This window comes from Ochotona curzoniae, unplaced genomic scaffold, assembly GCF_017591425.1.
Source record: "Ochotona curzoniae isolate NIBS_2020 unplaced genomic scaffold, NIBS_Ocur_1.0 scaffold_3208, whole genome shotgun sequence".
Taxonomy (NCBI): domain Eukaryota; kingdom Metazoa; phylum Chordata; class Mammalia; order Lagomorpha; family Ochotonidae; genus Ochotona; species Ochotona curzoniae.
In genome coordinates, this window is record NW_024467106.1 from 31210177 (window position 1) to 31233997 (window position 23821).

At 52.6% G+C, this 23821-nt stretch overlaps 2 protein-coding genes and 1 pseudogene across 2 annotated transcripts; 2 read left to right on the top strand and 1 right to left on the bottom strand.

Moving 5' to 3' along the window:
• Nucleotides 1-400: 400 nt before the first annotated feature.
• LOC121145132 (B-cell differentiation antigen CD72-like) lies at nucleotides 401-6873 on the top strand. Its single transcript, XM_040963896.1, has 9 exons — nucleotides 401-858; nucleotides 1007-1111; nucleotides 1660-1734; nucleotides 2176-2271; nucleotides 2599-2934; nucleotides 4971-5122; nucleotides 5460-5554; nucleotides 6138-6277; nucleotides 6536-6873. Exons 1-9 carry the CDS (start codon nucleotides 780-782, stop codon nucleotides 6547-6549), a joined length of 1092 nt encoding a protein of 363 aa, XP_040819830.1. The 5' UTR covers nucleotides 401-779; the 3' UTR covers nucleotides 6550-6873.
• A 217-nt stretch (nucleotides 6874-7090) lies between these two features.
• Nucleotides 7091-14038, bottom strand: LOC121144938 (annotated as a pseudogene).
• Nucleotides 14039-17383: 3345 nt separating this feature from the next.
• Nucleotides 17384-22983, top strand: LOC121145131 (B-cell differentiation antigen CD72-like). The gene is made up of 8 exons (XM_040963895.1): nucleotides 17384-17567; nucleotides 17839-17943; nucleotides 18492-18563; nucleotides 18978-19073; nucleotides 19402-19737; nucleotides 21534-21688; nucleotides 22012-22118; nucleotides 22760-22983. The coding sequence occupies exons 1-8, from the start codon at nucleotides 17489-17491 to the stop codon at nucleotides 22935-22937; spliced, it is 1128 nt and encodes a 375-aa protein (XP_040819829.1). The 5' UTR covers nucleotides 17384-17488; the 3' UTR covers nucleotides 22938-22983.
• Nucleotides 22984-23821: the final 838 nt, after the last annotated feature.

Below are 23821 nucleotides of genomic sequence, written 5' to 3' on the forward strand. Positions count from 1 at the left end.
TAGGGGAACTCAGAGTGGGGAGGGGAACTTGGGGAGGAGATAAGGGACATCTCAGGGATTATAGAACTGTATCATAAAATTATAATAATAATAAAAAATTTGAAAGTAAAATAAAATAGAAGATGTCTTTAAAAAAGAAATAGGTGCCTGTGATTAGCATCCTCACTTGTTAGTTCCCAAATCCCCGAGTGGAAAGTGGGGTGAGGGGTTGTGAGTTCCCACTGGAGGAGTCAGCTAATCAAGATTCCTTTCAGGACTCACATCTTCTGGGAACCCAGGATGCTGAGGTGCTGGGATTCCAAGCCAAGACCCCCACCCTAGTTGGGTTCAGAGGGGGATGGGGCTTTGCCCTGAAGAAACAATAGGGTTGAATTTCTGGAGTCAGTTGGTCCCCAGAGAGCGGCAAATAGTTACACACACACACACACACACACACGTCCTAGGGAACAGGGCTTGCCAGGAACGAGGAGCCGTGGGAGCCAGCACTGCCACAGTAGCGTTGGGAAGGTGGGGTTAAGATACCTGGCTCCTCTGCCCTGGGCTCTGACTGCAGTATCTGCCCCTGCCATGTGGCCTGCACTCAGCTATGCCTCCTCTTCACTGAGCCCATTTGAGATGCACTCCCGTCTTCCTCTTTTCTGATTGTAAGTCACAGGGTCAAGTGCTGAGTGGTGCGGCCACAGAGGGAACTCGGAGCTCTAGAGTGAGCAGGGTGAGAGAGCAGAGGGGCTTAGCAAGCAAGGGGGCTTGGGGGGAGGGCAGGAGTGCTGCAAAGGACCATGGCGGAGGCCATCACCTACGCGGAGTTGCGGTTTGTGAAGGCTCCTCTGAGGAAGAATGTCTCCAACACGGGGCAGGGTAAGGGCGCCTGCAACCCTTTCATCTCCTGAGTGTACAAACCTCCAACCACCAGCCCCATTGCCATGGAGCCTCCCCTCCTCCTCTCCTCTCCCGTCCCCTCCCCTCCCTGCCCTTCTCTCTCCTCCTCTCTCCTCTCCTCTCACAGACTCTGATGAGGATGGGGAGGTCACCTACGAGAATGTGCAGGTACCTTCAGCCCCAGAGGCGCCCGCAGGTCTGACGCTGCCCTCCGGAGCAGGGGACCAAACAGGTATGATGAGCCCAGAGGAAGTGTGTGTGTGTGTGTGTGTGTGTGTGTGTATGTTCTGTGTTGGAGCAGGGGAGTTAACAATGGTCTCTAGAGGATGCTATGCTAGGTTGGGAAGGGAGAAGGGGAGAACAACCTGTCAGGTGTCAGCAGCATGCCAAAGCCTGTGCAGTCCTTGTGGGGGCTGGGCAGGGTCTGGGGCAGCCCTGGGAGCTGAGCTTGGATGATCAAGGAGCCATGGGGTGGAGGTAGGAGGAAGGGTAAGGTAGATACTGGAGAGCAATCAGTCTGGAGGAGAGTTGGATGTCAACCCATCCCTACCCTGAAACACTATAAAGGGACCCCTGGGAGAACCAGGATGGGGTTCCCAGGGGAGTGTTCAGGTTGACACACTGGGAAGAGTCCTGAGGTGATCAGGAGCCCTGTGGGTGGCGAAGGCATCCCAGAGCAATGGCAGGTGGAGGGTATCAGCGGGGCCACGGTGGGGGGAGGGGTGGGTCTGTGGCAGGAGCTTGCCTGTTTGTCTGCTGCCACCACTGCTCTCTTCCCAGTGGTCCAGATAGAGCAGCAGCCAGCCACGTCCTGGAGCAACACTGCCTCCCCAACTACCAAGAGGATATACCTGTGTGAGTTCTGTCCCCTTGGCAGCTGTGCAGGAACCTGGGGAGGCAGGGAGAGAGAGAGAGAGAGAAGGTTGTGGATGTGAAGAATTCACGCATCCTCCAGAGCATGCCTTGCCTGGAAATGAGCCTTTCTGATGTGGCCCCAGAGGAACACCCCACCCCTGGGACGTTCTCATGCCTGTCCCTCCACACCCATTTCCTCTCTCACCTGAGAGTTAGTTCCACTTGATACCAGGCGATGACTCCTCCTTCCACTTAACCAGAAATAACATCCAGCATCTATTCTGGAACATTCTACTTCTTTACCTCCAAATCACTCCATCACCCACGGTAGATGGCCATTGCTTACTCCCTTACTTATGCAGGCATTTCTTAGGGATGTGGTCCTCAGGGTCCCTCCACTCCTGCCCTAGCCCCTCAATTTTCCTTCCTCCTTCTGTGAAGGTCATGGCCACCCCTGCTGCTCACAGCACCTCCTGCTGGTTCTGCTCCCCACCTGCCTGCTGCTGGGGGTGGCTGCCATCTGCCTGGGAGTGCGATGTGAGTATGGCTGACCCTGGCTTCCCCTTTACCCCAAGCCACCTTGTCCCTGCTTTCCCCAACCTCAGTTACACTTGCTCAGGACGCCCACAGCCACATCATGTACATGCTCAGGTTTGTGGCTGGTCCCCCGTGCTATCTGCCCACAATTACCCCCATCTTACCTAATCACCAAGCTTTTGGCTACAAATGTCCTATTTCAGCCCTGGTGGGCAATGGTTCAAGACCCAGAATAGGGGTCGATGGCACAGTGTCAGAGCTCCAAGCGTGGCTGGATCAGGTGTTCACATTCCTCTCACACCCCATCTCCATCCTGTGTCTATCCAGATCAGCAGGTGTCTCAGCAGTTTGGGCAGCTGAGCATGCAGCTGGAAACTACCAACAACAGCCTTCAGGAGCAGCTTCACTTTGGAACTGTCCAGCTGCAGCATATGGAAAAAGACCTGCTGGACTCCAAGGAAGAGCTGGCCCAGAGACAGAAAACACTAGAAGGGGAGTTGAAGGCGCACCAGGCTGCACATGAACAGCTGCAGCTCTGTCAGGCCGACAGGGAGAAGATGCAAGAGACCCTGCAGAAGGAGGAGGCACAGAAGCAGACTATGCAGCAGATGCTGAGCCACCTGCAGGGCACACTGAGGCCCTTCTTCACCTGCCCCTCACAGGGTACCTGCTCTGGGCATGGGGGAGCCGGAGGGGCTGGCTGAGTGTGAAGAACCAGGTGAGGGGGCACCAGGGACAGGGGTCTGGGGGCAGTCAGGAGTTGTCCAGGAGAAGGACAGTGCAGCAGATCTGGGGGTGACAAGAGCTAAAATGCCAACAAAGAGAAGGATGAAGCTGCATGCTGGTTAGGAGGATCCCTTCAGCTCCTAGGGTGGCAGCCTACAGTGCAAATCAGTTCCACTCCAATGATGTCAGCAGCAGGGGTCTAGAAACTCCAAGACTCTTCATGAAGTTGGTTCACTTGGTTCCAAAGGACATAGCTTCACTTAGTGCTTGCTCCTGTGGAGACCACTTGAAGATGAACAATCACTGGCCGCTCCAGGTGCAGGGTGGTATAGGGCAAGGTGGCTGAAATTCACATGTGGACCTCACGAAGAGATTGGTAAGATGGGAGGGTTCAGGGGTTTAAGTGTGGCAGACACTGCCCCACCTGGTCTACCCACTTCGAAAGCAGTGATGGAGAAGGGACACATGGAAGGGAAAGGCCAGGCTTAAATAGTCTGGGGTCTGTGCCAGGGCTCACGGGTACTGGCACGCAGAGGTCTTGGGAGTGTGGTCAGGGTTGGGCTCTGTGTGTCTGAGAGGGCAGGAAGAGTGTGTGCAGATACCTCCAACTGTCATTTCCTGAATCTTCTGCTCTGTGCTGTGAGGTTCATGCTAGGGCTGCCCTGTTCCCAGAGTATCCCCGACTGCTCCTCCACTGAAGAATGCCTACTGTGATGCCAGTTTCTTCCACCCACACCTCTGCCACCTCACAGAGGTCCACGGCTCGTGGCACCTCCTCTTCCTCTGTCGCTGCCTCCTATCTTCACTTCTCTCCCTGCCCATGCTGAGGTTCAACCATCACCCAACACTCACTCACTGTGCCACTATACTTTGCATATGTTTGACTGGCAAGATTTGATCTCTGCAGGAACTCTGTTGACCACTGCCGCATCGGAGAATTGTTCTGCCTGGCGTCACTGAGTTGCTAGTTTCAAGCACTGCCTGGAATCCTAGGCATTGGCCAGTGCAGCACCCCCATAGTATCTCTCCTTTCTCCACATTTGCCAGATACCTTCATCTCATTCCCCAAGGCCAGCATGCTGCAATGCCAAGTCTGCAGAGCTGTTTGACTTTTTCTTTATTTCTATTTTTGATTTGTTCCTAGCCATTCTTCTTTTTTAAAACAGATTTATCTTTATTGGAAAGTCAGATATACAGAGAGGAGGAGAGACAGAGAAGATCTTCCGTCACTCCCCAAGTGACTGCAACGGCCGGAGCCAAGCCAATCCCAAGTCAGGTGCCAGGAGCTCTTCCGGTCTCAAGGTTTTGGGCCATCCTCTACTGCTTTCCCAGGCCACAGGCAGGGAGCTGGATGGGAAGCAGGGCCACTGGGATTAGAACTGGTGACCATATGGGATCCTGGCGCTGCAAGGCGAGGACTTTAACCATTACACTATCGTGCTGGGCCCCCTAGCCATTCTTTTTATTGGAGCCAGGAAAGCCCTTCATAAACAAAAATCTGCTCATGCTATCCAAGTCTAGCTCATGTCATTCTAGTTGCTTGATCACAGTTAAGGGAATCCATGTGGCAATGACTTGAACACGGCAACAATTCGAACATGTGGTGGCGACTGCTTTAAGGAGCAAAGGAGAATGAATGGGTACAAGGACTTGTGGATAGTTACAGGTGTCTGAGGTGTACTGCAAAGCATTCAGGAATGAGCTGAGAGGTGGGGGTAGAAATACTGTTCCTATGGACACTTCTGGAATGTGAGGAAGTCATGCTATTGAGTGTGAAGGCCTTTTACTGCATGTACATACAGTGTATGTTCCATGGTGGAGGGGGCAGAGAAGGGCTGAGGAGGAGTGCAGAGTTCTGGGTCCACAAGTCCACAGACTGATGGCCTCAGACTCAGGGTGTGGTTAGCAGCCAGACCACGAGTGTATCAGCTCATCCTCGACATTGCTGTCCCCACTCTCTCCCTGCTTTCTAGACACCTGCTGTATGGTGGGCTGGAGACTGATCCAGAGAAGATGCTTTTACATCTCACTCACTAAGAGAGATTGGCAGGAAAGCCAGAAGTATTGCAAGTCACTGTCTTCCAACCTCACCACTATCAGAGACACTTGGAGTTCTTATTCAGAAGTAAGTAAGTTGGAGGAAATGCCATTTGACAGAGATGCATCCTCGGGTCGAGATTGGCAGTGCACTCTGGCCCATGTGTCTTGGCAGACGCAGTCACCATCCTTAGCACTGAGTGGCTAGCAGCTTTTCCACTCTCACAGCGCAGTGCTGTGGGCAGCCCTCCTGGCCAGCTGGCACTGGCAGGAAGTCTTAGTCAGCTGGGGCATGGCCCTTAAGGAGCACAGATCCGGGTCACCCATGGGTCAGGCACCACAGGCAGGCTCGGTCCTCCATCAGAGGATTGTCCTCTGTCATGCATTTTTGGCTACACAGCTGTGCCCTCTGAATCTTCTTTCAGAGTTCTCCCTGGAAGGGCTTATTGTCGGAGTTATCCCAGGACACTCCATATTGGACTGGCCACAGCTTAATCAAGGACCAGTGGTGGAGTTCAAGGTGAGTTTGTTGGGAGGTTTGAGTGTTTCCAGCACTATATTATCTCCTAATAAAGACATGCCTAATAAAGACATTCCTCCTTAGATCCTGATTCCAGAATGTTTCCATAATGTACATTCACCTTTTTATTTTCCTCAACTTACAAACTTTTGAACAGTGTTAGTATTTATTCTATTCCATAGTATATAGAAGTCTCTTGTGCAGTTAAAAATAATGAAATAGTTAGAGAAGCTGATTTTTTGCCAGGGTTTTAGAGCTGATGGTAAACCTGGGCATTCTGACTTGCCATCCCTAAACACACCTGCCCAACTGAGGCTTGCTGTACCAGTCAGGGCCACTGGGGGCGCTAGAGCGGAGGGTGAGGTCTGAGACAAGGTGGCCCCTTGCTTGTGTTCCTGGTAACTGGAGTGTTTCTGTCCTAAGGACTTCAGGTGACTGGTCCTCCCCTAGCTCTCCAGCCTTTTTGGTTGTCATCCAGAGATCTGGAGTGTTAAGACTAGGTGAGGTTTCTCTCAGTGCAAGGTGCTGCAGGGAAGATAGTCTGGGAAGGTGCAGTAATCACTTGATTTGACTTTACCACCAGCTGGTGTTCCGCAATAGAGCAAAGCTATTACAGCTCTTTATGGTATCAGAAGACAAAGGAGTGCAGTAGCTCTTTTCCCTGCATCTGTGAGATGGCGTCTTTCAGGTTTCCAGACGGGGACTACTCTTTGCAGAATTCAGGTAAGAGAGGACCAAGGGCTGTGGAGTGGTGGGTCTGGGGCAGATGGGTGCAGGTTGGGATCCCAGAGGTCAAAGGGAAAAGTTTTCCCCGAGGATGGAGTGTGGCTTGGTTGGGCATGGATAGGGGCAGGTGAACACCCAGCGTTGAAGGGACATGATGAAGTGGCTGTCTAGGGAGCTGGGTGTAAGGGAGGAGTGGGCTGAGTGAAGGCTTGATGGCAGCCAAGTGTGGAGCTCACTGATGCTTTATTCTTACAGGTGTTCATGCCTAGAATCCGCTGGGCTGTCGCCTCTGTCCTGGGGCCTGCAGTGCTTACCATCTCCTCACTGGACAGAGTCTATTCAAGGCCTGACCCACACCTGACATTTGTCACCAGCACTCTGCCTGCCTCAAACCTTGTCCCAGAAATTGGTGTGTTCCTGGGAAAAGGATGAAGAAGCTTCTAGAAGGGACTCTGGAGCTTATGCCAAGAAACATGCTCTGGTGGTATGGGAGTGGAGACGGGGAGGAGGGTGCATGGGCTGAGTGGTTGAGGGCAGCCCAGAGCCAGCTAGGCAGTTTGACTGAAATTGGTTGAAATAATGTACACGTGTTAGTCTTGTGTGTCAGCAACGCTGTGTGTGGTTTGATAAGTCCCGCGGGAGAATGAGTCCAGACGTTGGGCCAGACAAGTGCTGTGTCCCTCGAGTTGTTGCTGAGGCTCCCCTACATGGGGAGCAGAGCCAGTCAGCCTGGCCAGGGTTGGCACTCTGTGTTCACAGGTGTGTTCTGAAGGCCAAAGGTAGAGGCCTAAGAACTCCGAGGCCCCACTGCTAGGAGTGTGCCCCAAGAAGCTATAGGCTGGACGTGGGTGGCTTGGTGTGGTGCCCTTGATGACCTAGGAGACTGCCCGTTTCAGTTGAGGTTGCCATAGTGGGTGACAGCTGGTGTGGGACACAGGCACAAGGACAGTAAGTTGAATCTAAAGGGGCTGAGGCAGCATCGGAACAGTGCAGCCTGTCCTTGAGCTCTCAGGGAGCTGTCACTCCAGGGCGGCTGCCTGGGACAAGCTGTGCTGAGTGTGGTGCCAGGGCTCCCCAGCCCAGGCTTGTGGGGAATTCACCACCACAGCTGAGGCATTGTTGTTGAGGTGACGTCCTGACCTAGGGTCTCAAGGCAGAAGAGCAAGTGCTGATGAAATTCTCTGTGGCTTCAGCCATGGGTAGTCATGGGGCTGGACCACATTTACTGGCTTAGAGTTGCTACCCTCACACTTCATGCTCTCTCTGGCTGTGGGCGCCATGCCAGAGGTCTGGGGCCTGGCAGTGCAGTCTCCATATGCTGAGGGAGCTCAGGGGAAGGAATGCAGTGATTGGCAGTGGTGTGGTGGAGTGCCCAGCTGGATCAGGTTCTCTGGTCATCCAGGGAAGCTGCCTGGAGGGCATTGGTGATGGAGATGTGAGAGACAGGTGGGTGACAGACGTCCTGGGTATGTCCAGCAGCTTGATCTTGCCACCCCCAAGGTCCTCTAGAGGGAGAAGAGGTTGACTTGAGTCAGATGTTTCTCCCAGCTGGGAGGCCATTCTGGTGATCGGGGCAGGAAGAGTTCCAACAGGCTTCAGGAGAGCCGGAGTCTGGCCTTGGAAGCATGGCAGAGGGCCCCTTCTTGGCACAGCCCCTGTATAGGCAGGGGTTCATGAGCTGTATCTCGGCCTGGTAAGGGTTCCCAGGGACCTTCTCCAGATTCTTGGTGGGGCTGGAGTTCAGAGAAGAGATACCATCCTTAGTCTTCTGCTGCTCTCTGAGACTCTAATTTTGGAAAGCATCATCTTGTAAAAGACCTCCCACTTCTGCCCCTTCACTGACTCTAACCTGCTCAACTGTTAAAAACACTCTGGTACTTCCTCCAACTTATTTAAATTTTAATATTTGATAATGTTTGCATAGTTGAGAAGGATACATGCTCATGTTGCCCACTAATTAGGGTGGAAAGTGTCGAGGAATAGGGAAAAATAGATGAGACTATTTTCTTCCAACTTTCTTTTTCTTCTGTATTTGGGGGAAGGTGGGAGAGAAGGGGAGAAGCCGCACCCAGCATCCTAACTGTATTAGTACCCAGGGTCCCAGATGTGGAGTCAGCCCTAAGAGTACTGCTCAAGTGGGTTTGGTAGTTCTAAAATGCTGTTGAGTTAATTGATCCAAGGATGAGGAAATACTTCCAGGGTCCATCGACTGACATAATCCACCTAGAGTCTCCAATCAACCAGACACTTTTTGTTAATGCTTGGCTGCGAGAGTTGCCCAATTTGTTCTGCCCTACTTCCTCTGCTATGGTACTAGATGTCCTCTATGGGCCCAAATAGACTGCCATTTCCCCATGTGCATCTGAGCATGCCACCCACTGCACTGTCTTTAGCAATTGAGGAGGCCCAGTTCTGACACATGCACTCAATAGTCAGGACACACAGATACTATGAATCTCCCTGTGCTGGAGTTCTGAGTGGAGAGGTTAATTGGAAGTGTCTCCAAAGAAACTTCATGTGAGGTAACCCCCATGCCTGACTCCTGTGTGTGCTAACCAATATGGGGTCCAGCCTAGTCCATCAGCTACATCAGCCTACTTACACACTGGTGGTTGTAGTTGCTGGGTAAGTTCTGTCTTATACCAATCACTCATGCAGACCAATGGATGCTGAGGCCCAGTCCAACCCTGCCCACCACATACTTGGCCCTCATGTACACCAGTGGGAATTGTAGCCCAGTCAGGGTGACCCCCAATTACCCCCAACAGGCCTGCCCTTAGCTCTGGTTCTTATGCATGTTGGTATGTGCAGTGGACTGGTCCAGTCTGTCCTGTATCCCATTTGACCTTTGAACAGACTAATGGATGCTGCAGCCTATCTCAGCCCAGTCAACTCCACTATCCAGCCACATTTATTCTGAAGGGTGCTACTGCCTGTCCTGCCAGGTCTAACCCTAGCTCTGGCTCTCATGCTCACTGGTGGAAGCTTCAGTCCATCAGAGAGGTGCCCACAGTTTCCCTACTAGGCCCAACCTTAGCTCTGGATCTTGTGCTTTCCAGATGGTTTGATATCTACTTTGATAGGACTTGCCCCTATTTTGAGCACTTGTCAGCTGATGCTGTGGCAAAGCCCAATCAGCCCGCATTTATTCTGGTTCCTGGTGTAGCAGAGGATACAATAGGTTTGCCCAGCCTGGTTCTTTGCCTATCCCAGTTCACATGCAGGCCAACAGGTGTTACAGTCCTGCCTAGCCTGGTCTGCTCCAGGTCCTGGTTTTAATGCTTACCAGTGGAAGCTGTGGCCCTGTAGGAGAGTTCTTGCTGCACTTCTAGTTGGTTTGTCCTCAACCCAGGTCTCACGTGTCCTGGTGGGTGCTGGGACCCAGTCTGGCATGGCTTGTGCCACCTCTGCATTTTTTAGTGGGTGATGCAGCCTGGTCTGGCACTGTCTGCACCTAGTTCCAGCTCATGCTGTTGGGTGATGCAGCCTAGCCCAGGCCAGCCAGTCCTCAATCTTGGCCTTAATGTGACCTGGCTGTTGTTGTAGCTCTGTCTCTACACAAATCAATGGGTATTGCAGCCCAACCCCATCCTGCCCACCACACATATAGCCTTCACACAAACCAGTGAGAGCTGCAGCCTAGTTGGAGTAACCAGCAATAACCCCCACCAGGCCTGCCCCCTGCACTGTTTCCCATACTTGTACAGCAGACTGGTCCTGTCTGACCCATGTCCCACTCAGCTCTCATACATGTCAATGGGCATTGAAGCCTAGTTCATCTCAACCAGTTCCACTATCCAGTCCACACATGCGGGTTCCACTCTGTCTAGCAATGCCTGCCCTAGTTCTGGTTCTCAGGCTCACTAGTTGGAGTGGCAACCCAAAGGGGGAGGTGCCTACTGTTTCCTAACTGGGCCAACTCCCACTCCTGGATCTTGCACTCTCCAGGTGGTACTGCTGTTTAGCTTGACAGAATTTGTCCCTTGTGCCAACATCTGCCAGGTGATGTGGCAAAGCCCAACCCACTCACACCCACTCTGAATTGTGCATGCACCAGAAGATAAAGGCTGCCCAGGCTAGTTTTCCCCTGATCCAGCTTACATGAGGCCAGCAGGAGTTGTAGTCCTGCCTGGCCTCGTTGTCCCTGATCCCAGCTCTCATGTTCCACCAATGGGAGCTGTGGCCCAGAAGGGAGTCCCCCACCCCGCAGCCTCCCTACTGGGTTTGCTCCCTATCTTTCCCCTGCCCCCGGGTCTCACATGTGCTGGTTGGGTGCTGTGGCTTGGCCTGGCATGGCCTGCCTCACCATGGCATTTGCCAGTAGGTGCTGTAGCTGGCTCAGCCTGGTCCACCCTCAATTCCAGTTTATGTTGGTAGGGGCTACTACTTAGCCCAACCCAACCTCCAATCCCAGCCCTAATGTGGACTGGCTGGCATTGCACCCATAGAGCTGGTTCTTTTGTGTGATGGTTGATGTCATGACCCAGTCTAATGTGACATATCCACTGATCTGACACTCACTATCAGGTACTGGGATCTAGCCCTGCCAGACAGGTCCCTAGCCCTAGCTTTCATGCTGGCTAGTGTGTGGTGGTCAGCAATGATCCATGCTAACAAAGTCAGCTTAGGTCTCCCATGTAGGCTGGTGCATCAGTCTGAACCAGAAATGTCTTCCAGTCTCTCCCCTCCAAACCACCATGTCTCAGTCCCCTCACTTACCTACAAGAACAGTGACCCTGTTGTTGGGTGTTCCTCAGGATTCATTCCTTACCTATATGTATGGTGGCTTTATCCATGGAAGCCCCCCAAGGCCCCAGAACTCGCTACCTAGCAGTAGTGGATGGGGAGCGAGGATCCCCAGCAGGAAGCCTGGGCTGACATGGGTACCCCAGGGGACGCAGGCTCCAATGATGCTGCTCAAAATTACTGGATTTCATCCACCAACATGGTGGCAGTGGATGGAGTTATGATCCTGGGCATACCCAGAGCTGCCTGAGATTCGTCCCCAGCATGGTCGCTATGGACAGAAGAAATTCTTGGATCTTGGGCCAGGACTCTTTCCCCAATCTGGCAGTAGTGGATGGGAAGTTAGGATTCCCAGCAGGAAGCCTGGGTCAGCATGGGTACCCCCAGCCACAGCCATGATTCAATCTACAATCATTGTGCCCAGCAGTGTATGGGTGCTCCAGCCCAGCCTTCAGAAGCCCAGTGGATGGTGTGCTGATTTGAGGTTCTCCCCACACACTGGAGTCCCAAGCTCCTGGCACATGTGCTGGCCTGTTGCCTTCCTCCTCCACTCACCCAAGATCCAGGTCCATCAGCACAAGAGGGCAGCATTCTGTCCTGGGGCCCTCCCTCCTCTCTCCTTGCCCAGGACCAAGCACATGGGAAAATCCCTAGGTTCGCTTTACCTACCTAGAAGTGAGCTCCCAGGTCCCCACATGTCCACTGTGTCATAATCTTATCCCTCCCCTACACTAAGCCTGCACCCATAGACCCCAATGGGTGTGGCTATCTGCTTTCAGTCTTGATTATTGCACTCACAAGCAGGGACTGTGACCTGACAGAGGAGTTCGCCAAGCTCCTCTATCAGGTCGCCTCCCAGTGACAGGTCTCACACATACTAGTGGGTGCTTGGCACACCCTGACATTTCCCATCTCCTGTGCTGAGGAGAACTGTGACCTTGCCTGACTGGCCCACAGCCATTGCAGCTTTACTGTTGGGTGCTATAGTTCAGCCACATCTTGTTTACCCCCAGACCCAGGTCTCACATGGTTCAGCGGGTGCCAAGACCTAGCCCAGCCTGACTTAAACCCAACCTGGCTCTTGTGAGCACCAGTGAGTACTGGAGCTTAGCCCAGTCTGGCATAACCTAGACCCAGTCCAACCCATGGAAGGTATAATGCACCCATGTTCAGCTCAGTTCATCACCACACACTGGTTCTCATGCTCCCCAGTAGGAACCACAATCCAGCTAGGGCATCCCCTTAGCTTCCCAGCCAGATTTGCTCTCAGCCACAGATCTTGTGATTGCTGGTTGTTGATCTGACAGAGCCCAGCATAGCCCACCCTGGTCTTGGCCTTCTTGAATGGATGCTGCAGCCTGGCCTGACCCAGCCCACTCCCAATTCCAATTCTTACTGGTCAGTGCTTCAGCCCAGACTTCTGTTGTCTGCCCCCATCCCTGACTTTCATGTAAACTGATAGGTTTGATATCCTAGCCCAGCATGGCCTACACTGTATCTTGGCTCCTGCACATGCCCTTGTGCTAAGGTTTTGCCTGATCCTACCCAGTCTTCTCCCGTCTGCATTCCCCTGGAATCAGCCCATACACTTGCTGACAAGTGGAGCAATCTTACCTGGCCTGACCAACACTCAGCATGGAATCCTGCTTTCCAGGAGGAGCTATGGCTCAGTATTGGGAGTTTCCAAGTTCCCCCACCAGGCCAGCTTCCAGACCCAGATCTCACATGTGCCACTGGGTGCTAGGCCCTTATCTGGCATAGTCTGCCCCTCTGTCTCAGCATCTCTGTGTGCTAGTGGATGTTGCTGTCTGGATTGTCCCACACCCTGTTACTGGGTATACCTATGGGTGCTTTAGCCTGGGTCAGCATGGCCTGTTCCCAAGCCCAGTACCCATGAGTGTCTTGGGAATTCCATGTTCATGCCTAGCTCAGTCCATCACCCCACTCAGCTCTGGAGAAAAGCGGTGAATATTGTAGTCCCACAGGGATGAGCCCACATCCCCCACAGTATCTGCCCCAAAACCTGGTTCTCTTGCATGCTGTTTAGTGTCATGGCTCAGCCTAATGTGAACTGTCCCCTGTTCTGACACTCGCTGGTGGGCACCATGATCTAGCCTTGCCAGGAGGCCCTGAGTTTCAGCTTTAGTGTGAGGCTATGAACTGTGATCAGTGGTGGTCAAGGCTATCTAGCCCAGCTCAGGTCTCACACCTGGGCAGGTGCATCTGTCTGATCCTCAAAGGTGTTCTAGCTTCTTTCCTCCAAATTGTTTGGCCTCTGCCCCCTCATTTACCTGCAAGTACAGTGGCCTTGCTGGCAGAAGTCCCCCGGAAGTCACTCCACACCTGCAATGTACTCCCTCAGCGGTCTCCCTGGCACCTGACACATCTCATGCACCCTTCCCTGATCAATCTACAGCTTCCCCTCTGTGAGAGCATAGGTTCTTCAGCTGATCTTCTAGTGGGGTATTGTGTTGATGTGGAGGTTTACCTGCCCACATGGGATCCCAGAGTCCATCCTTTAGCACATGTGCCAGTCAGGGACACTACTCTTTGCCCAGGTGGGATGCAAGCATGTTAATTAGTCCACAAGCCCAGTTCACCAGCATTCCATGCCAGCCTGGTGCCCTACCACCAACCCCCCTTTGCCCACCTGGGACTCAAAGATGCATGGGAGTCTCCAAGCTAACTGCTCTGTACCACCCCCCCCAACCCTGAGTCCCCAGGTTCTCTGAGGCTGCCTAGGCATGCTGCTGTGGTGTGGAAGCCTGCTTCCCCCGTGTTGTGCTCAGAAGTTATAAGGAGGAGTGAGGCAAAGGGATTTCCTGGAGGTCAAGGTCCTTCTTTCTCAACCTAGTGGACATCAGGGGACTCTTGGTGGTGGTGGGGGGGGGGGGCTAATTCAGGCAGTTGCTGCAGGATCCATTCCAGGTGCTGGGCAATTTCAGTGAAGGAAGCATAACAGTAAGAGTTGGGCCAAAGGGAAGCCAGGAGTTTCTTCCAGGCCTCCCACATGGGTAAAGGGTCCTAAGAACTTGGGTTGCCTATTCCTCTTTCCCTGGCCATTAGCAGCAAGCTGGATTGGAAGTGGAGCAACTGGGAGTTGGACTAATGTCCACATGGGATGCCAGCATTGCTGCTGATGGCTTAATGTGTCAAGGCACAATGCTCTCCTGGAGAAAAATCTACGACCTGTATGGCTAACAACCCAGTTCTTTGAGCTTCCCTGCCTAAAGATCACAGCCAGGGTGGGACTAGGATGTACCTCCTTTAATCAATAGCCAACACTGTGACTGTTACCAGATAACCTTCCTGCTATTGAAGTTGTTCAGAGATCTGCCTTGTTCAAGCCTGACTCAGGGCACACACCCACCCTGCAGGAACATACATCCTACACCCACAGAGTTCTGGAAGCAGATACCTCAGCCTGTGGCCAGGTTCCAACCTCAGTCTGATGGAGTGAATCAACTTCAGTGTTGATTCTTCAACCAGACTCCCACGAGATCAGCAGACACATGGCTTCAAGACAAGCAGGATGTCATGAGGACATAGGTGTCTGTCAGCAGAAGGGCTAAGAGGGAGGAATGCAGACCAGGCCTGTTAGGGAGCCAAGGCGGTGCCTGTGTGCCTGTTGCCCACCCCAGTTCCAGGGGGGCACCCTCTGCAGATGCCTTGGGAGAGAAGAGTGAGGCTACATGCTCTCTGATACTTTTAAAAGACGTTTACTTACATATTTGCACTTTATTTGAAGGGCGAAATGAGAAAGGGAGAGAGAGAGAGAAAGAAATTGTCCAACTTCCATTTCTGATTCCCCTTCCAAATGCCTGCAAGCATCATGCTTGTGCTTGAAGCCAGGAGCCTGGAATTTGATACACTTCTTCTAAATGGGTGGCAGGTACCCAAGTACCTGCACCATTGTCTGCACTTGCCCAGGGTGTATATTAGCAAAAAGCTGGATGGGAAGCAGAATAGCTGAGACTCAAAAAGGGCACTGTGCTGGTAGGAGATGTGAGGAGTGATTTGATCATCCCATCTTGGATGGGGTGCCACATCCTGCTTCCCCTTTCCTACAGCTCATGAAATTTGTGCCTTTTTAGTCATTGACCAATCAGAAGCAATCTCCTGGCATCTTCCTGAGAATTCCACCTCCTAATATCTTGCAGCCTCTCCCCCTAGTCTCTCCCACCTACCTGTTTCCCATCCAGCTCCCTGTTTGTGGCCTGAGAAAGTGGTCGAAGACAGCCCAAAGCCTTGGGACTCTGCACCCATGTGGGAGACAAGAGGCTCTGGGTTCCTGGCTTTGGATTGGCTCAGCTCCAGCCGTTGGGGCTGCTTGGGGAGTGATTAATCTAATGGAAGATCTTGCTCTGTTTCTCCTCCTCTGTTTATCTGCCTTTCCGATTAAAAAAGAAGAACTTTAAGAACTTTAAGTGCATTTAAAACCTAACAGGGGATGCAGATAGCTCAAGCAGCCATTTAGCTCAAGCTTGCACTCCTCTCCCCCAGCTGGTCTTGTGCTGGGCACAGCATGCCCTCAGCTTGTTTCTGGTGCTTTCTTAGGCAGCCAGGTCACGTTCACTTGTGCATTGACTGTGAGCACCAGGACATTAACTACAGTTTGTGAACTACCTGCCCAGGTTCCTGCAATGGATGTCCATATCCATGGCTGTATACCTCACATACACACACACACACGCATACACACACAAATACATCGACACACACACACACACACACACACACACGGGTTTGTACTCTAAATGTCCCCACCCACTCTGCCTCCCCAGGGAGTCACCCACAGGTCTCACACTGTCTATGTGGGGGAGGTCCTGTGGGTAGTGGGGAGGAGGAGGGCAGGGCTGTTGGAAACTTTAGTCAAGCAGAGCGGTGAACAGCTGCAGAGATGCCTTAGGAAACACTCGCAGTGCTGGCTGCTGTGCCTTTAGTGGCTTTTCTGAAAATGGTCCAGTGAGTCCCAGCCTGATGAAAGTGACAGTGATGTGACAGGCAGCCCATGACACAGAACCTTCCATCCATGAGGGTCCTGAGAGATGCTCCCCTGTCCCAGACACACCCCAACAGATGATCCTTGAATACTTGTGCACGTGCACACATAGGTGCTTCCTTCCTTTTCTCACAGGGTTCCCTGAGCTGACGAGTGTGCCCTCGTGCCCTCATAGCCACTTTCTCTGGGGCTAGCTGTGAAAGCAGGGCCTAGTATCTGCCACACATCAGTAGCCACATGGGCTGTTAGCCTGTGGTTTGGACTTTTTCCTCCCCAGCTGCAGGAGGGGCTTTGGGGGAGGAGGGCAAGTGTCACCCTCAAGACCTTGGGTTTTTTTGTTATCCCTCTTGGGGCCAGTTCCTAGTGCCATCACCGGATATATGACCTGGGAAGTCATACATCTGTGAGGGACAGCCTCTTGGAAACCAAAGTTCTAGAAACACTTCCAGGTATAGCTGCCCAGCAGATCTAATTCCTTAGACCTTCCCTGATCTCCTTTTCCACTTGGTTGGGCTCTTACCACTCACATAGGCCTGTCAGGTCTTGGCACCCCCTCCATCCCCACAAAGGCCTGTTTCCTTTTAGAGGTGTGCCAAGATGGGAAGGAGGAAGGGACTGAGGACCAAATGCCTGATCAGTGGAGAGTGAAGTTGCCAGGAAGAAGCTGTGAGGAGGAGAGGAATGAGGAGGAAGAGAGGGTGCTGACCAAACAGTGTGTTTGCACCTGCCTCCTTCCAAAGCTGTTCCATCCCCAGGGAGAGCTTTGGAGTGGGCGCCTGTGTGTTGCGTCCTTTGTTAATTTTCAAAATTCCTGAGTGGATGGTTGTGGAGGTAGTTCGAGATGCAAGTTCACAGGAACTCATATCTATTGGAAACCCCAGGATGCTGTAGAACTGGGGTGTCATGCCAAGATCCCTACCCTAGTAGTATGGGGACAAGGAGGGGGCTTCAACCTGGAGCAACAACTGGGTTGAGTGTCTTGGATCATTTGGTGCCCAGAGAGCAGCAACTATTTACACACACACACACACACACACACACACACACACACACACACACACACACACACACCCCTTCACAGAAATCCACATATACACATATACATGCAAGGGCTGGTCAGGAGTGGAGGAGACCTGGGGCCTAGCTCTGCCACCATGGTGGGAAAGGTGAGTGGTATTCTGAGATATCTAGGTCCAGGCTCAGCTCCTCTGCCTTGGACTCTGTCCCCAGGGTCCTTCCTGCCCTGTGACTAGCACCCACAAAGGCCTCTGCTTCACTAAGCCCAGCTGTCTGAGATGCACTCCCATCTTCCTCTTTGGTGACTACAGGTCACAGGGTCAAGTGCTGAGTGGTGTGGTCACAGAGGGAACTCAGAGCTCTAGAGTGAGCAGGGTGGGAGAGGAGAGGGGCTTAGGTGAGCAAGCAAGGAGGTGGTGGGAGCAGGGGTGCTGTGAGGGACCATGGCAGAGGTCATCACCTATGCAGAATTGCAGTTTGTGAAGGCTTCTCCGAGGAAGAACATCTCCAGCTCAGGACAGGGTAAGGGTGTTTGCAACTTCTTCCTTCTGGTGAGCCTGCCAGCCCCCAGCCTCAATGCCATGGGTCTCTCCTCTCCTCTCCTCTCCTCTCCTCTCCTCTCCTCTCCTCTCCTCTCCTCTCCTCTCCTCTCCTCTCCTCTCCTCTCCTCTCCTCTCCTCTCCTCTCCTCTCCTCTCCTTTCCTCTCCTCTCCTCTCTTCTCCTCTTCGTTCTTTCACTCCCCTCTTCTCCCTTCCTATCTCTCCTTTTCTCTTCTCTCATCTTCTTTCCCAGAGTCTGACGAGGATGGGGAGGTCACCTATGAGAACATGCAAGTGCCCTCTGCCCCAGAGGCACCCACAGGCCTAGCGCTGGCCCCCGGACCTGGGAACCAAGCAGGTATGGCAAGCCCAGAGGACTTTGTGTGTGTGTGTGTGTGTGTGTGTGTGTGTGTGTGTGTGTGTGTGTGTTGAGGGGTGGGGGCTGTGTTGGAGCGGGGAAGTCCACAATGGTCTCCAGCAATGCTACCCTAGGTTAGGAGGGGAGAAAAACTTGAGTTTGGTTCCAGTAGCATCCCAAATCCAGGTGGGGTCCCTGAGGGGAACTGGTGCAGAGTGTGGGGCAGCCCTGGTTGCTGAGCTCAGATGAGGAAAGGGGAGCCATGGGGCAAGGGGGAAGGTAGATAATGGACAGAGATCAATCGGGAGGAGAGTTGGGCCTGAACCCCTTCCTACCCTCAAGAAACCATAAAGAGAACCCCAAAGAGCCATGATGGGGCCCCGGGGGAAGTTCTCTATGACAGATTGTCAGGAGCCCTGTGGGTGATGAGGGTATCCCAGAGCAGTTGCAGGTAGAGGGAAGAAATGGGGGTATGTGGTGGGGGTCTCCCGCAGGAGGCTTGAGGTACTGCCCAGGCTTCTCCATTGAAACCTCTTCTCTCGTCCCAGAGGTCCGGGTGGAGCAGCCAGCCATGTCCTGGAGCAGCACTGCCTCTCCAACTGCTGGACAGATGCTTCCACGTAAGTTCTTTCCTGTTGCCAACAGTGTGGGAGCCCAGGGAGAAGGAGAGATAAGGTTATGGGTAGAAGGAGCCACACAGCCTAGCAGCTCACCTTGCGTGGAGGTGAGCCTCCCTGTTGTGGCTGCAGAGGCACACCCCACCCCTGGGATGTCCCCATTCCTGTCTTTCTCCACCCATTTCTTCTCTCACCTGAGGGTTAGTTCCCTTTGTTACCAGGTAATGACCCCTCCATCCAGATTCACACCAGGCCTTATTCTGGAACATTCTCCCTCTTCAAGAACTACAATCCCCTGTCACCCAGGGAAGCTGGCCATTGTCCACCCTCTCATATCTTCTAGAGATGTTTTCTCTAGCCCACCCTCCCACCCAATCCCGCCCCAGCCCGTCATTTTTGCTTCCTCTGACTGTGAAGGCCATGGCCACGCCTGCTGCTCCAAGTACCTCCTGCTGGGTCTGCTCCTCACCTGCCTGCTGCTAGGAGTGGCTGCCATCTGCCTGGGTGTGCGATGTGAGTATGGCTGAATCTGGCCCTGCACTTACCCCGAGCCACCTTATCCTCTGTTCTCTCCACCCTCAGTTACCCTTGCCCAGTGCACCCCACAGTCACCTCCCTTACCTGCTCAGCACTGGGACTAGTTCCCTGTGCTGCCTGCTCACAAGCACCCCGTCTTCCCTAATCACTAAACTTTTGTGGGTAGGATGTCATATTTCAGTCTTGTGGTGGGCAGTGTTGCAAGACACAGAATAGGTGTCTAATAGCAGAGTGTTGCGGCTTGGGGGTGTGGCTGCAGCAGGTGTTCACGTTGCCTCCTCATCCCTTCACTGTGGCTACACAGATCAGCAGGCATCTCAAGAATTCGGGCAGCTGAGCAGGCTGCTGGAAACCACCAATAACAGCTTTCAGGAGCAGCTCCATCTCGGAGCTGTCCAGCTGGGGCAGATGGAAAAGGACCTGTTGGACTCCAAGGAACATCGGGCCCAGAGCCAGAGAGCACTAGAAGAAGAACAGAGGGCACACCAGGCTGTGAAGGAGCAGCTGCAAATCAACCAAGCAGAAAAGGAGAAGACAAAAGAAACCTTGGAGAGGGAGATGGTGCAGAAGCAGGCCATGCAGCAGAAGCTGAGGTACCTGCAGGATACACTGAGGTCCTTCTTCACCTGCCCCTTACAAGGTACCTGCTCTGGGTTCCCAGGGAGCTAGAGGGGCTGGCTGGGCATGAGGGAGACAGATGAGGGGACCAGGAGCAGGGGTTTGGAAGTGTTCAGGAGGCAGCAAGTTCACCAGGAAAAAGGCAGTGGAGCAAAGCTGGGGTTGATGAGAGCTGTAGCCACCAGCCAGCAGGGAGAAGGTTGAAGCTGCACACTGGGCATCCTTACCTCCTCAGGTGGCAGCCCACAGTGCAAATCAGTTTCATTCCATGGACAGCAGCAGCAGTAAAGAAGTAGAATCTATTGCATTTGTATGTGAAGTTGATTCACCTGGTTTCAAAGGACATAGCTTCACTTCTTGCCCGCTCCTGTGGAGACCAGCTGAGTGGGAGAGTCTCCAGCTGTTCCATGTGCAGGCTGGTAGAGGGCAAGGTGGCTGACGTCCACAAAGAGCCTTCATAGGAAGGTGGGTGGATGGGAAGCTTTGGGATCTTACAATGTGGCAGACCCTCTGCTCCACATGGTCTATCCTTTATGAAAGCAGTTATGGAAGAAGGGACATGTGCAAGGGAATCATCAGGTCGAAGCAAGCTGAGGTCCTAGGCAAGGTGCCAGGAGCCACAGACACTGGCATGGGGAGGGCTTGGGAGTTTGAAAGGGTGAGGCTCTGCCTGTCCGAGGGGGCAGGAAGATTGTGTGCAGACACCTCCAACTGTCATTTCCTGGATCTTCTTCTCTGTGCTATGAGGTCCCATGCCAGGGATGCTTCAGATTCCCACAGCATCCCTGAATGCACCTCCGCTGAAAGAACAGCTGTGAATGCCTACTCTGATGACAGCTTCTTCCACCCCATATCTCTGCAACCTCATAGAGGTCCATGGCTCGTGGCACCTCCCCTTCCTCTCTGCCCATCAGCCATCTCATGTCTTCACTTCCCTCTGTGCCCATGCTGAGGTCCTACCATCACCCAACTGTTCACTCCTTTGTTCAGTGTCCTTCATGTGCTTGACTGGCAAGATCTCATGTCTGCAGGAACTTGATTGACCACTGTGTGAAGGTCTCACCAAGGTGTGTCATGTTGTGGGGTCTTTCTGCCTGGGGCCACTGAGACTTTGGTCGCCAAGCACTTCCTGGTGCCCTGGGCAGCTTCCAGTGCTGCCCAGCACCTAGTTTCCTTCTGCATTTGGCTGATGCCCTCATCTCATACTCCACGGCCTGCATGCTGCAATGCCAGTTCTGCAGAGCCATTTGATGTTTTGCCCCTTACTATCTATGAATTTGTTCCCTAGGCATTACCATACTCATCCCAGACATCCTTCTTATTGGAGCCAGTAAAGTCCTTCACAAGCAAAATTATGTTCATGCCATCCCAGTGATGTCATTCTAGTTGCTTGATCACAGTTAAGGGAATCCATGTGGCAATGATTTGAATGTTGAAATGACTTGAACATGTGGTGGCAACTGCATTAGGAAGGAAGATATGAATGAATGAGTGTGAGGACTTGTGGATAATTATAGGTTCAGGAGATGCTTGACAAAATTTGGGGTGTACTGCGAAGTGTTCAGAAATTAAGTGGGTTTGGGGTAGGAACAGTGTTCCTGTGAAAATTCCCAGAGTGAGGAATTATGCTGTTGAATATGAAGCCTTTTAGTGAATACACACAGACAGGACATTTTCCGTGGTGGAAGCAGCGGAGTGAAGCTGAGAGATTGCAGAGGTCTAGGGCTATAAGTCCACAGAGGGTAGGGTGAGTACCCAGACCATGAGTATAGCTTTTATCCTGGGTGGTGCTCTCATCACACTCTCCCTGCTTTCTAGATGCCTGCTGTGTGGTGGGCTGGATACTGATCCAGAGAAGATGCTTTCACATCTCACTCACTAAGAGAGATTGGCAAGAAAGCCAGAAGTATTGCAAGTCACTGTTGTCTGACCTGGCCATAGTAAGAGACACTCCTTGGAGTTCTTATTCAGAAGTAAGTAAGATGGCAGGGGATGCCATGCGTAGAGATGTATCATGGGGTCAGATTGGTAGTGCTGGCCCACGTGCCCTGGCGGACTTGAACAGTCACTGTCCCTAGCACGGAGTGGCCAGCAGCCTTTCAACTCTTGCAGCACATTGGTACAGGCAGGCCTTCCTCGCCAGCCAGTGCTGGCAGGGATTCTTAGCTGGCTGGGCCCTTGAGGACCCCATGGCCCATTCACCCATGGGCACTCAGGTGTCACTGGCCTCCTTGGCCTCTTGCCGTGTGGCGTGCGTTTTTGCCCACACACCTGTGCTCTCTGAATTTCCCTTCAGCATTCTTCCTGGAAGAGCTTAATGTCGGAGTTATCCAGGGAAACCTGGGTTGGCCTCAGGTTTAACAAGGACTGGCGGTGGAGTGACGGTACATTGTATAATGATGGGTGAGTGTGTTGGGAGTTTTGATTGTTTCCAGTTCTATATCTCCTGAAAAAGAATATCAAAGTAACTTCATCCTTAATCCTGATTCCAGATATGTTCCATTAGTTAATATTACAATTGCCTATTTGTTTTTCTCTATTTAATGAAGTTTTGGGGGAGTCTTAGTCTTTATTTCCTAGTATCTAGAAATCCCTGGTACAGTTAGGATAATAAAAGAGTTATTAGGTTGGGATATATGTCTTCATTTGGAGGGAGAAGCTGAGGTTCTGCCAGGGTTTTACAGCTGTTGGGAAACCTGGGCCTTCTGACTTGCCATCCCTAAACACACCAGCCCAACTGAGGCTTGCTGTACCAGAAAGACCACTGGGGGAGCCAGAGCAATCCAAGGGACTAGAGCAGAGGGTGAGTCCTGAGACAAGGTGGCCACTTGCTTGTGTTACCAGGTAATTGGAGTTTTCTGTTCTGCAGACTTTGGGGACAGGGCTCTTCCCTGACCCTCTAGTCTTTCGATTGGCATTCAGATAAATATCCTTGAGCTGTGCGCTACGCAAACAGAGGGTGTTGGGACTGGGGTCAGGGTTTCCCTAGGGCAAGGGGATAGTGGAGATTATTCAGTTATCTCTCATCTTTACCTCACATGTAGGCTTAGTCATTACAGTGGCGACTGTGCCATGTTACAGAACGGTTGGTCATGGTCCTTGAAGTCACAGGCGTGCAGTACCCTTCTTCCCTGCATCTGTGAGATGGCATCTTTCAGGTTTATAGACAGAGCCCGCTCTTTGCAGAATCCAGGTAATGATAGACCAAGGGCTGTGGCATAGTGGATCCAGGTCAGGGGGGTGAAGGACAGGGTCCCAGAGGTCAAATGGAAAGATTTTTCCCGGACTTGGTTGGGCATGGATGGGGCAGGTGAAGACCAAGCATTGAAGGAATATGATGAAGTGGCTGTCCTGGGGGCTGTGGGCGAGGTGGGCTGAGTGGGGGCTTGATGGCAACCAACTGTGGAGCTCACTGATGCTTTATTCTTATAGGTGTTCATGCCTGAATCCTGCTGGACATCTCCTCTGTCTTGGGGCCTGCAGTGCCCAGCATTTCCTCACTGGACAGTGCTTAGCCTGACCCACACCTGACATTTGTCACCAGCACGCTGCCTGCTTCAAATCTCACTCCAGAAACTGGTGTGATCATGGGAAAAGGGTGAAGAAGCTTCTAGAAGGGATCGTGGATTGTGTGATCACGAATCTGCCCTGGTGACAGGAGTGGGGACGGGGAGTAGTAGTGTGCATGGGCTGAATGTTTGAGGGCAGCCCAGAGCCAGCCAGCCAGTTTGATTGAAATTGGCTTTAAAAAATTTATATGTGTTAGTCTCATGTGTCAGCAATGCTGTGTGTGGTTGGGTGACCCCTGTGGGAGAGTAAGCCCAGGGTTCTTACATGGACATGAAGCTGAAGCTGAAGAGGCAGAAGCAGCATCTGGGACAGTGCAGTTTATCCTCGGGTTCTCGGGGAGCTGTAGGTGGTGGTCAGGGTTCTGTCTGCTCCAGGGCCACCACCAGAAGCAGGCTGTGCAGAGCACTGTGCCAGGGCTCCCTGGCCCAGGTCTGTAGGGAGTTCACCACCACCCCAACTTGGGGGTTGTTGTTGAGGGGAGGTCCTGAGCTGGGAGCTCAAGGCTGTGTGGCAGATGGGCAAGTGCTGATGAAGTT

Coding starts and splice junctions, on each gene's coding strand:
- LOC121145131 (XM_040963895.1), top strand. CDS start 17,489: ATGGCAGAGGTCATCACCTATGCAGAATTGCAGTTTGTGAAGGCTTCT. Junction 17,944..18,491: donor CGGACCTGGGAACCAAGCAG/GTATGGCAAGCC, acceptor CTCTCGTCCCAG/AGGTCCGGGTGGAGCAGCCA. Junction 19,074..19,401: donor CATCTGCCTGGGTGTGCGAT/GTGAGTATGGCT, acceptor GTGGCTACACAG/ATCAGCAGGCATCTCAAGAA.
- LOC121145132 (XM_040963896.1), top strand. CDS start 780: ATGGCGGAGGCCATCACCTACGCGGAGTTGCGGTTTGTGAAGGCTCCT. Junction 2,272..2,598: donor CATCTGCCTGGGAGTGCGAT/GTGAGTATGGCT, acceptor GTGTCTATCCAG/ATCAGCAGGTGTCTCAGCAG. Junction 2,935..4,970: donor CTTCACCTGCCCCTCACAGG/GTACCTGCTCTG, acceptor CCTGCTTTCTAG/ACACCTGCTGTATGGTGGGC.